The sequence below is a fragment of the Aquarana catesbeiana genome, linkage group LG09 (genome assembly GCF_042186555.1).
Source record: "Aquarana catesbeiana isolate 2022-GZ linkage group LG09, ASM4218655v1, whole genome shotgun sequence".
Classification (NCBI taxonomy): domain Eukaryota; kingdom Metazoa; phylum Chordata; class Amphibia; order Anura; family Ranidae; genus Aquarana; species Aquarana catesbeiana.
This window is the reverse complement of record NC_133332.1, coordinates 281908510-281921004: the sequence shown is the minus strand read 5'-3', so window position 1 is coordinate 281921004 and position 12495 is coordinate 281908510. Positions and strand designations below refer to the sequence as shown.

Below are 12495 nucleotides of genomic sequence, written 5' to 3'. Positions count from 1 at the left end.
GAGATTTTATCAAGTGAGGTATAAATCAGTTCCTCCATCTCCGCAATCTGGTTAATCTGGTGAGTCCATTCAGACATAGTCGGTGTCAGTGCTGACCGCCAATGGATTGGTATGCACATCCTAGCCGCATTGATCATGTGTAATGCAATCGATTTATAGTAGCGCTTTTTAGGTATCTCCGATAAATGTAAGAGATACTGTGCCGGAGAAAACTCTAACGGGAGAGAGGATACCTTTGTTTTTACCTCATGCACTTTCCGCCAATAAGGTTGCAAGGATGGGCAACTCCACCAAATGTGCATGAATGAACCCGTCTCCCTACCACATCTCCAGCATTGCTCCGGCACAGTTGGTGAAAATTTGTGTATTAAGTCGGGTGTTCTGTACCAGCGTGTTCTCACTTTATAGCCGTTCTCTTGGACTGAGACGTTTAAAGAACCCATGTGGAGATAGAAGTTAATCCTGTCCCAACTTTCCTCCTCTACACCCTTACCAAGCACTGACTCCCAGTAGGACCGCTCCAAGCGCAAAATTTCAGGTGCTTGTTTGTGAAGAGAAGCATAAAGTGCTGAGATAACATGCCTCTGTGGGGGGGTACTTGAACACAATGATTCCAGCACTGTGGGGTTCCTGGTGAAGCCTCCCCTACGTGCTGGATCATCTAGGAAATGCTTAAGCTGGATATAAGACCAAAACAGAAACAAGCCCGTGTTAGAGCGTTCTGCAAGTTCAGCTTGGCATAGGAAACGTCCTCTACTGAAAAAGTGCTTAGCTAGCATTTCAGCGTAAGGCCATTCCATCTCCACAAAGGTTCCTGCCACGCCCGGAGGGAAGTCCAGATTATTTCGAACTGGGGTGATTGGGCATAATTTTGTGGATACCGCATATTTGGCACAGGCTCTGCTAAAGGTGTTGAGAATGGGGCCAATAAGTGGGTGTGCTAAGATCGGTTGGGCTATATGTTCCTTGGCTGTCCACGGTAGGTATCGTAAATCAGTATTTGAAACCAAATTCTCCAGCCCTACCCAGTCCTTACAATGGCCATGTATCCTCCAATCTACTACGCGCGCTAGATGGTTTGCCCAATAGTATCATTGCATGTCTGGAAGTCCAGTGCCCCCACTTCCCTTCGGGAGTGCCAACTTGGCCCAACTTATTCTCGCCGTTTTCTTATGCCATATGAAGGCTCGGCAGATGGATTTATACATGCCGAAGAAGGAGGAGGGCAGGAGAATTGGTAAAGTTTGAATTTTGTATAAAAGACGAGGGAGAACTATCATTTTGAAAATGGACGATCGCCCAAACCAGGAGATATTCGACTTGTCCCATTTTTGAGTGTCCTGTCTTATCTTTTGCAGTTCTGCCAGGAAGTTCTTGTTGTATAATTTCGATAGGTCAGCCGTTAATTGGATCCCTAGGTATTGAATGGCATCTGACTTCCATTTGAAGGGAAAGTTAAGTTTGCACTGATGGACAGATTCAGGGCTCAGGGAGATATTCAATGCAAATGATTTGTTATAGTTAATTTTAAGTTTGAGATACTTTGAAATTGGTTTAATACTAGGAGCAGGTTAGGTAGAGACATCAAGGGGGAAGAAAGGAAAAACAGCATATCGTCTGCAAAAGCGGCAATTTTGAATTCCTGTTCCCACACTCGTATACCCTTAATGTCTGGGTTGGCCCGGATGCAGCGAAGGAGGGGTTTGAGTGAGAGGATGTATAATAGAGGAGACAAGGGGCAACCTTGTCTGGTCCCGTTGTGGATGGTGAAGGCGTCCGACAGGTGACCGTTGACTTTGACTTTCGCTCTAGGTTTTAGTATACAGGGACATGATGCGGGACCGCATATATGGCCCAATCCAGATTGAGCCCAGAACCGCCTCCATGTAGTCCCAAGCCAGCCTGTTAAACGCCTTCTCCGCATCCAATGCCAGAAAGAAGCCCTCCTGTTGCGAGGATGCAAGCCAGTACTGTAGGTTAATTGCTTTAATCGTGTTGTCCCTGGCCTCTCTTCCAGGGACAAACCCTACTTGGTCCAGGCCAACTCAGGCTGGTATATGATAGGATAAACGGGAAGCCAAAATCTTAGCATAAAGCTTCACATCCGCGTTCAAAAGTGAGATCGGACGATAGCTAGCCACATCAGCAGGGTCTTTTCCCTCCTTGGGGATCACTGCAACATAAGCTTCCAACAGCCTCTCTGACTCGCAAGAACTGGTGGAAAGTGAGTTAAATGCTTTAAGGAAGCACGGTGCTAGAATGTCCGGAAAAGTTTTATAGTATAAGGCTCTAAAGCTGTCTGGGCCTGGGCTCTTACCTGGTTTAGTAGCTTTTAATGCCTCCATGAATTCCTCCTGTGATAGAGGGGCCTCCAGGACCTGGGAGTCTGACTCTGTAAGGGTGGCAGGGCTAAATTTAAGCAAGTAATCATGAATCAGCGTGTCACGTGTAGAAGATGGGACACTGTCAAGACTTCCAGATTGGAGGTTGTATAACTTGCTATAAAAAAGTTGGAATTGTCTAGCTATGTCCTCATTTCTGGAGTGAACCTCGCCCGCCCCATCTACAATATGGTGAATTGTGGAAGCTACTTTACGCTGCTGGGTGGCTCTAGCCAGAAGTCTACCAGGTTTGTTGCCGTGTGCATAAAACAGTTTTTGTGACAAGGTGTTGCGGCGCCTTGCCCTCTTATGTAATTCATCTAACAAGAGAGAGCGCATTTCCATAAGTTCTTGGGATACATCAATTGCCAAAGTACGCTTATGTTGAGCTTCCAGCTTGCTTATCTTGGAGGATAGTGCAAGCACCAAGGCTTGATACTCCCTTTTTTTTCTTGCTGAGATAGCCAGCAATCTACCCCTAATGACACACTCGTGTGCCTCCCACTGTATCATGGGCGAGACATCGGGGGTGTCGTTGTGGAGGAAAAAGTCTCGTATCTCTCGTTTTAGGTCAGCTAAGTCTCCTGGATCTGCCATAGTGGATGCATCTAATCTCCATAATTTGGTGGTCGTAAGTGTTTCTGGGAATACAAGGGTCAGTGTAATGGGGTGGTGGTCCGACAATACCATATTCTCAATAGAAGCCTCATGGAGAAATGACAAGTCCGATTGAGTTATAAACAGATAATCCAGTCTCGAGTAACGATTATGAGGAGGGGAAAAAAAGGTATAGTCATGGTCTTTGGGATAGAGAGTTCTCCACGTATCATGGAGTGATAGGGAGGCTAATTGAGATTTGATTTGGCATAGTGCAGAGAAGGGAGGAAGTGCCAACCAAGGGGTCTAGGGGGACATTGAGATCACCCCCCTAGAATCAATAGGCCCGATTGGAACAGGGTAAGTTTTGCAGCAATTTCCCTCACGAAGGCAACTTGTTTAGTATTAGGACAATATATATTAGCCAGAGTCAACGGCCTGCTGTTTCAGGAAGATAAATCTCCCCTCCTGGTCTATTAGTTGATCTTCTATGTTCATAGGAAAGGCTTTGGACAGCAGGATGGAGACCCCTTTGGACTTCGCTTTAGGGTTGGTTGCATGAAAAGCTACTGGGAACCTCTTATTTGAGAACCGTGGTACAGACCCCTACTTAAAGTGAGTTTCCTGGACAAAAAGTACTTGTGCTCTAAGTCTGTGAGCTTCTGATAACATACTACTATGTTTTTCTGGGATGTTTAATCCTTTGGCATTGTGGGAGCAGATTTTGAGAGAGAGGGGAGCTGAGCGTGTTACTACGTTTGCCATGTTGAACTTTATGTAAATAATTCCGAGGGTTCACCTTAAGGCAAATGACGGTTGGGATATGGGGATAGGGAACGGAGGGGGCAGCTGATAAGAAAGATGAAGGAAAAAAAAAAGAAAAAAAAAAAAAAAGGAGGGGGGGTAGAGAAGGGAATTTAGGATGTAGATATGGGGCGGATGGGAGCAGGAAGGGGTATACAATAGGTTGATCTGAAATTTGGTCCCAGCTCAAGGCTGAGCGTGTGTCACGGGATGGGGGGTTCTCTTGTTGTGCCAAGAATTTAGGTAGCAACTGCTGGAGGTGGGAACAGTCCTGCTACTCCACCTAAATGAGGAGGAGAGGGAAAGTGGGAGGGTGGGAAGGGAAACCGGCTGCTATCAAAGAGGAACCCGCCCCTCTGAGGTGAGGACAGAGGCTTAGCACCGAACTATATAAACAGCGACAACGTACCAGGGCGTTCAGCCACTAACGTATATATGGGGTGAAAGGCTTCGGCATGTTAAGGTGAGGGGGGGACCAGGAGAGCCCCTCCCCTCGCGAAGGAGGGGGAAGAAGGAGAAGCAATCCCAGACCCCCCAACACCTAAGGCCACTTGCGAGGGATCCCCCTTATAACCCCAAGTTTGGACAAGATTGTCTGTCCTGCCAGGATACCCACCCCCCCCGGGAATGCCCCCCCTCAGGCAAAAATAGCCTGATCCCGGAGACATGTCCGTTGAGGCGAGCCCCCGACAGGCAAGACTTCCTCCCTTAGGGTACACATATAACATTGTTAGGTAACATTATGTAAATAAACAAGATCATGTCTAGTAAGACCTATAGCTCAGTTCACCTCTATGGGTGGTATCAACACGAAAAAGTCCATGGCTATGGTCAGATCTACAAGCTTAGTTTTGAAAAGTATTCATACTTACAATTCTTTCACTATGTAAATTACCTATGATGCAGTCTTTTTAGAAATAGGGAAAAAAGACCTTAGTCCATATTCCTAGCTTGGGTGACCGGCCTATCACCCAAAAAGCATTCTTGATTGCCAAGCGAAATACTTCCCTGTTGGAACTGGACTGATTGAATATGAGTTCTTGTTTAATGTGTAAATGTCCCTGGTTATGTGAAAACCGCAGAAAAAATGTTTGTGTTCTTAACGGCGTTTATAGCCCTGACCATGAAGTTCTTTCGGGTATGCCTGAAGACATTCTGCTTTTTAAGGCCTCAAGTTTTTTTTTTTTTTTTTTGCTCCATCTAATAGTAGTTACTAAGCTTATCCTGAGAAAGGTATTCTGTAGAACTGTAAGTCCATAACGCCTTTTGGAGAATGTAGGTTAAAGAAACCTCCAGGTTTCTTAGGTTAAAGAGACCTCCATGGGTCTCCTGAAACACCAGCTGAAATGTGAGTTCTGTGATCCATGTAAATGGAAATATCTATAATGTAAGCAACACATGCTAAAGAAAACAATTCACCTCCAAACCATGGAGCATAGATATAGCAGCCGCTAGCCACTGGGACAGGGTCACCTCAATTAGAAACACAAAACTACGTGGGCAACTATGCATGTGTTGCTGAGCATATCCGTTACCAACCTGGGAGAGATTGTGGGTGATCAGTCAGAACAAGTTTTACTGCACTGAGGCGAGCAGGTTGTCATCTACTCATGGAACCACATGTCCCACAGATGTACATTTAGATGATCTCTGGAAAGAAGCATCTTACAGGGTCCGGAAGGCTAGGTTTAGGTCTCTGTTCTTCTGCAGATCGATGATGGTACTGCTCCGGGCTCACGATCCGTTATGTCGTCCAGGACTCTCTGTGAGGAGTTCAATGTAGACCTGTGGCGTCTTTGCCTGTTGCGATGCGAGCGTGGGGTCAGATTTTGCGGAGTCTGGATTCAAGGTTCTGGTCGCATGAGAGTACTATACCATTCCGGCACCACTATTCTCGGTATGCCTAGGGTGTCACAGAAAGCCGGTAGCTCCGCTGGGGTGCGTAATGAGGCTGATCGGCTCCCCGCAGTCGCCACTAGGCAAAAGGGGAATTTCCAGTGGTATATAATATGTCGCTCCCTTAAGGCATTGAGGAGGGGGTGGAGCTCTCTTCTATGTTGTAGAGTAATGGCGGACAAGTCTTGATAAATTTGTATGTGTGCACCCTCATGTTGCAACTGTCCATGGTTGCGTGCTTGGCATAGAATGTCCTCCTTCTGGCTAAAGCTAACCAGACAGCACACCACATCCCTCGGGGGTCAGTGTCTCGTCCCTTAGGTCTGAGTGGCCTGTGACATCTCTCCATCTCTATAGGAGCGTCCGGAGGTCTCCCCAGGAGGGTGTTGCAGATAGCCCATATTGTTTGCTGCAGCTGGGGGCCTTCCACTGACTCAGGGACCCCCTAAATCTCAAGTTGTGCCTCCTCCCCCGGTTATCTAAGTCCTCTAAGTGCCTGTGCATGTCTAGCAAGATCTGCTCCTTGGCACTGGATACCTGCTGTACCTGCTGTATGGCCGCTCATGTGAGGAGGCCGCAGCTTCGACGTGGTCCAGTCTGGATGCCATCGCTCTGATCTCCATTTTGAGGTCAGAGATTGCTGCAGAGAGAGTGGATTTGATATCTGTCGCCACCAGCTGCAGGTCCGCTAAGCTGAAGAGCGGAGAGGGCTGAGCTCCTTGTATGGTGACTGCTGTGTGTCCCGGATAATCGAGCGCGCCACTCTGGGTAGATACTTCCGAGGTCTGAGTGGAGGCCTGCAGCTCCGCATGTTGTGTCCTGAAAAGCTCAGGGATGGTACGGCTTAGCTGTGTGCTCGGTTCCGCCTGTGTGCGGGCGGATGGAGTACTCCTCCTGGCCATCTCCCCCTGCTTGATCTGAAGCCTTTCAGCTTATTAAAAGCACTTTCTGAAGCCCTGGTCGCTGGAGCTCTTCTCCTAAGCGGCCATCGCAGTCCGGTGCCAAGCCACGCCCCCCTGAATCCCTAATTATATATCTGATATGTCATGAATACATATTCTCTGAAGTGGGTCTTTGTAACAAAAATTCAGATATTTTTCAGGTATATGTATATATATATATATATATATATATATATATATATATATATATATATATATTTATATATAATCAACTAGAAATGCAAAGCTAAAAAGGAAAATTGAAAATATCCAGTAAATACATTTTTGGATGTAATCCTAGAAAAGTGTATTTTGAAATAATTTTTTAGGTTTTATTCCTTTTTTTCGGTCGCGTCTCTATGCGAGGATGAAAGAGGATATTTTTTGGATATTTTTAAGTATTTTTTAGTTATTTTTTGAATAAGGTAGGAAGAAAAATAACAGTGTGCTAAGTGACAACCGGATGAAAAGCTTAAATGCTACTTCCGGTGTCACTCCTGCCATCTGAATATATAAACGTGCTGAGCCAGAGTCTATCTATGTCTCCGTTCCCAGTAGAAGCCTGTTGAGGGGAAGTGGCTGTAATGCCATCACATTTTATTCATCTTTTCCCCATGCAGTAAGAAGGCTCAACCCTCTGCTGCCTGTAAGCTATTGCTATTTTTTATCCGGTTCCATTTGCTGTGCAATTTGATTTGACTTTTTGGCTTGCAGTTCTTGGAATGCTGTGTTTTAATGCTGTGCGCAATTGCTGTGGAGTGATAAGTGACTTTTTATAATAAATTTTATACATCTACACTATGGAGTCTCCCCCGTTTTGTCTTCATTGAGGGGTCTGGATATGTGGAGGATCCAGGGAAGATAATTGATCTCCCCTCCCGCAGTTGTAGAAATCAACACCTGAACATTAAACAAGTGTTTGTTTGCTGTTCCACTGAAGGAAGAGAGGACAGCTTTCTGGAGTGTTACCCAGGTGGAGATCACAGAAGCCGGGAGGCAAATGCAACAAGCCTTTTAGATCTCTATAATCTGAGATCCAACAGATTTGGTAAGCGAGCATTTTTACTTAACCTAAAGTGGGAAGATCATCTGTGTGTGTCAAAGCGGAAGATTCATGGTTGATCCACAATACAAGATATCCTCACATGGACTTTATTGTTTATGATATATCACAACGATGTATATTTATAAGAAACATTTTTTTACAGAGGAACAATTATTAATTTAATTGGTGTGTGAAGTGGGAGCAATTAGATTGCTGAGCACATAGATCAACACAATTTCTTTTTTCACAATAACACTAGTTCTAAAAGGCACATAATTATTTCACAATTCTGAAAAGGATTTCATTTAAATATGTTGGTATTAGGTTACTAGTATATAGAGTAACTTAGTTGCTCTTTATTTGTGATATATAAACACTAGGTACAACAATGTATCACAATTTTTTATTTATTTTTTTATTTATATTTTCACAAAAATAGTGGTAAATCACGTGGATAAAGCTGTATACATTGTATCACGATATATATTCATTGGTGGCGTGCTTGTAATTTTCCAACATAAAATGAGAAAAAATATTATGGAGATCACTATAAAAAAAATTGAAAAACAGGAGATCTTGATAAAAAAAAAAAGTAGATCACTATAAAAAAATAGAACTTTATTCTGGAGATCTGGCAAAAAAAAAAAAAAACGATTATTCATGAGATCACGAGAAATAATAAAGAAATCAGTTTGTCAGAACTCTGTGTGACTATCAGCAGCAAAACAACTTCAATATTCTAGCATTATAAAGAAGAAGAGAATGCGCTACATTAAAAGATTAAAAACTTTGCAGCGTGACGAATGTGCTATCTACATTACGAACGCTAGTTTTACCAGACCGAGCGCTTCCGTCTCGTATTGATTCAGAGCATGTGTGGAATTTTATGCGTCGGAATTGTCTACACACACTCAGAATTTACGACAGCGGATTTTGTTGTCGAAAATTTGAGAACCAGCTCTCAAATTTTGTTTGTCAGAAATTCCAATAAAAATAGTCCGATGGAGCCTACACGCGGTTGGAATTTCCAACAACAAGCTCACATCGAACATTTGTTGTTGGAAATTCCGGTCGTTTGTATGTGGCATAAGACTGTTATACAAGCTGTACACTCACTACTTTACATTGTGCCAAAGTGTCATGTCTTCAGTGTTGTCACATGAAAATATATAATAAAATATTTACAAAAATGTGAGGGGTGTACTCACTTTTCTGAGATACTGTATATATAACAAGAAACTACTGACAAGTCAATCTAAATTGAAAAAAATATATATATATTTATATCTAAAATTATTATTGCAAGATCTCTGTACAAAGAACATTGTCATCGTCAAAAGCCAACTGATCTTGTTTTTTCAAATGAAATGGAAAGGGGAGGAGAAGGAAAAGCCTTCATAGGAGTATGGCTCACCACTCCAGTCCTAGGGAGCCTGATGCTAGCTACGGCAGTGAGCAAGCATGGACTGGGTGAGCCATACTTCTTGGAAGGCTTTTCCTTCTCTTCCCTTTTCCATTCCATTTGAAACAAGACCAGTTGGCTTTTGACGAGGACAATGTTCTTTGTACAGAGACAATTGCAATAATAGGCACCCTCTAGCAACCAACCAGGCTCCCTACATCTCCTGTATTGAGACTAACAATATTTTATTCTCATATATACCATGGTACATTCTTTGATGATATACTTCTCTCTGCGGGTGATCAGGGATTTTGTGGGTGGTCCATATGTGATCATCAGGGCCTTTCGCGCGTATTGGACATACTCCCGTTTTCACCTTTAACAATAACTGGATTCCATCCTCCATTCCTTGAGCTATTACACCACGCTTGTTCCTGAGGAAGCCATACGGCAAAACATGTAGAACTAAAAATGTGGGGAACAGCTGTAAAACCTACAAAATGTTGTTCACTAAGATCAGTGGATGTTCATGTATTGTATGATATATTTTTATCTTTATATGCAATTTCAATACATTTTGTTTTTATTGAATATGTTTTATCTAGTGGTATTAATTGCACCTATAAAGTCCTGTCTCCCTCATATTTTGTCTCTATAGTTACAAAGGGAATGTTGGTGCCATAACATTATTCTTACTAATCCTGGGTTTTGACCACATATTATACCAGCATTTAATTCTACCACCTTACAAACTCTGGTTTAACCTCATCTCTTGAGTACAAAGTTTGAGTTTTGGACACTAATCCTCAGGAGAGATGTGCTTGAACTTGAACTTGAATTAGTTAAGAGTAGGGATGGTTAGGTTCAGACTGAACTTTAGCTGTTTGGGTGTTTGGACAAACCTCAAATTTTTGCCCATTCTGTCCCCAATTCAGCGGCACTAAGCATCATGAATCAAAGAGGTATTGTGTGGCATTATCGTTCAATTAGAAACCAACAGGGAAATGCCATTTTATGGCAATTTAAAAACTAATTTAATCCTTAGTAAATGTCAGTGCTTAAAAAAAAAAATCACTGCTCCCACCAAATGGAAATTTGAAAAAGTTGCTTTGCGCTGGTATATGTTCCCAGATGCAGTGCTCCTGCCATGCTATTTTTTGACAACTCTTTTCCCTTTAGTCCAAAAAAATATTGGAAAGAAACTGTTTAATCTAAGGTTTCCGAACAAAAAAATGTAACCTCATAATGAAGTTGGACAAGAAGCAGTTTTATCTCTCTTCCACATTTAGTGGTATCAGGAGAGAGTGTAGACAGATTCATAAAAACTGTAAGATGCATTTCTCAGTGAACACAATATACAGGGATTTGGGAATTCACAACATGCACAGACACATATACCTTTAAATGGATGGCCTGGTGGCTTTATTCGACCTCACTAACGATGTAACTACTGTATAGCTGTAATTTAAATATTATCCCATAAGTTAATGTATGAAATGCTGAACCTCCTTTTTACTGAGTCTTCAAGCATGAATTGCAATTTCATTAAATAGTATGATTCTGCCCACTGTCCTGAAATGAGGACAAATTATTATTTTTTAATATGTAATGGATTAAGACATGTAAATACATTATGTTCTTAGAAGGCTTTTCAGTGTTACATGCTGATTTTACATACTGATTTGGTTGGAGACCTTTTTTAATTCCGTTAGTCCCTTCTCAACATAACCTGTATGGTTATACTATCTATTTTCATTACAATAAAACAAGAAAATAAGAATCATGCTTTAGAGAATAACACAGTAGCTGTCTTTATTTCTTAAACCCTTCATGTTAGGTGCTTTAAAGTTAATTTGCTGATCCAAACTGACATTCACAAATAGACTTTACAACCTTATCATAACTGATCAAACAAATAAGGCATAATTTTGGAACAGTTTTCAAATGAACAAAAGTTATTGCAAGACTATTTCAAATAAACATACATAGAGGTTACCCACAAATTCAGTTTTTTTTTCACATAATGTTAAAAAGCATTTAGATTGTCATGAACAAAACACCAAAGCAATTATGGCATATTAAAAAGTTATTACATATAATACCACTCAGTGAAGATCCACAATTATAGTAAAATAAATCTGAAACTTTCCAATACTATAGATTAAATACATCACTGAAGATTTTTTTTGTGGGCAGGCAGCTATAATAAAAATGATCTCACTCCCTGCAGAGTCTCTGGTTTAAGTCCAGCAAAGTCTTGAAGGCTAAATCATAAAGTCACTTCTGTACAAGTCCATTTTAGGCTCGTTTAGCATGGAGCATTTCAATTAATAAATTGTTGCAAGGAACTTCTCCACTAAGGTGCTTGTGGTAGAGGTATTCTTCTGCTTGCATGCTGATAGATCGGATTTCAGCTAGTCTCAGGAGAAGAAGGCGATACTTGTCTGTACAGTGGGGATAGTGGCACATTGTGTATTCCATAAGAGCAGAGTTGACCTTCTCTTGAGCACTTTTTGCCAAGCTGTGGTTTTCAAGGAACTTTTCATCTGCCAATCAATAAAAAGGTAGTCAGATGTCAGTAAATAAGAAACTGTGTACAAACACTTTGTAAAAGAAACTCATGAAATTCATAAGAGTGGCACTTTAATCCACTCAGACATGTCTGTTTCCATTATTTAAAGTTAAGCTTCAAATAGATATATGAAACATACAGTGCCTTGCAAAAGTATTCAACCCCTTGTTTTTTTACCTATTTTGTTACATTACAGCCTTTGGTTCAATGTTTTTTTAATCTGAATTATATGTGATGGATAAGAGCACAATAGTCTAAGTTGTTGAAGTAAAATTAGAAAAATATATACATAAAACTATTTTTCAGAAATAAAAAACTGATAATTGGCATGTGCGTATGTATTCACCCCCTTTGTTATGAAGCCCATAAAAACCTCTAGTGCAACCAATTACCTTCAGAAGTCACATAATTAGTGAAATGATGTCCACCTGTGTGCAATCTAAGTGTCACATGATCTGTCATTACATACACACACCTTTTTGAAAGGCCCCAGAGACTGCAACACCTAAGCCCAATGGCACCACTAACCAAACACAGCCATAAAGACCAAGGAACTCTCCAAACAAGTAAGGGACAATGTTGTTGAGAAGTACAAGTCAGGATTATATTATAAAAAAATATCCAAATCTTTGATGATCCCTAGGCGCACCATCAAATCTATCAAAACCAAATGTAAAGAACATGGCACAACAGCAAAAAGAGGCAGCCGCACACCAAAACTCATGGACCAGGCAAGGAGGGCATTAATCAGAGAGGCAGCACAGAGACCTAAGGTAACCCTGGAGTAGCTGCAGAGTTCCACAGCAGAGACTGGAGTATCTGTACATAGGCCGTACGCTCCATAGAGTTGGGCTTTA

At 41.8% G+C, this 12495-nt stretch overlaps 1 protein-coding gene across 1 annotated transcript in view; it reads right to left on the bottom strand.

Annotated features, from left to right (window-relative positions):
* Positions 1-10505: 10505 nt before the first annotated feature.
* Positions 10506-12495, bottom strand: part of LOC141108609 (steroidogenic factor 1-like) — a 464304-nt gene continuing 462314 nt past the window's right edge. The window contains 1 exon segment of the mRNA XM_073600362.1: positions 10506-11612. Within this exon segment, the coding sequence (XP_073456463.1) occupies positions 11365-11612 (248 nt within the window). The 3' untranslated portion in view covers positions 10506-11364.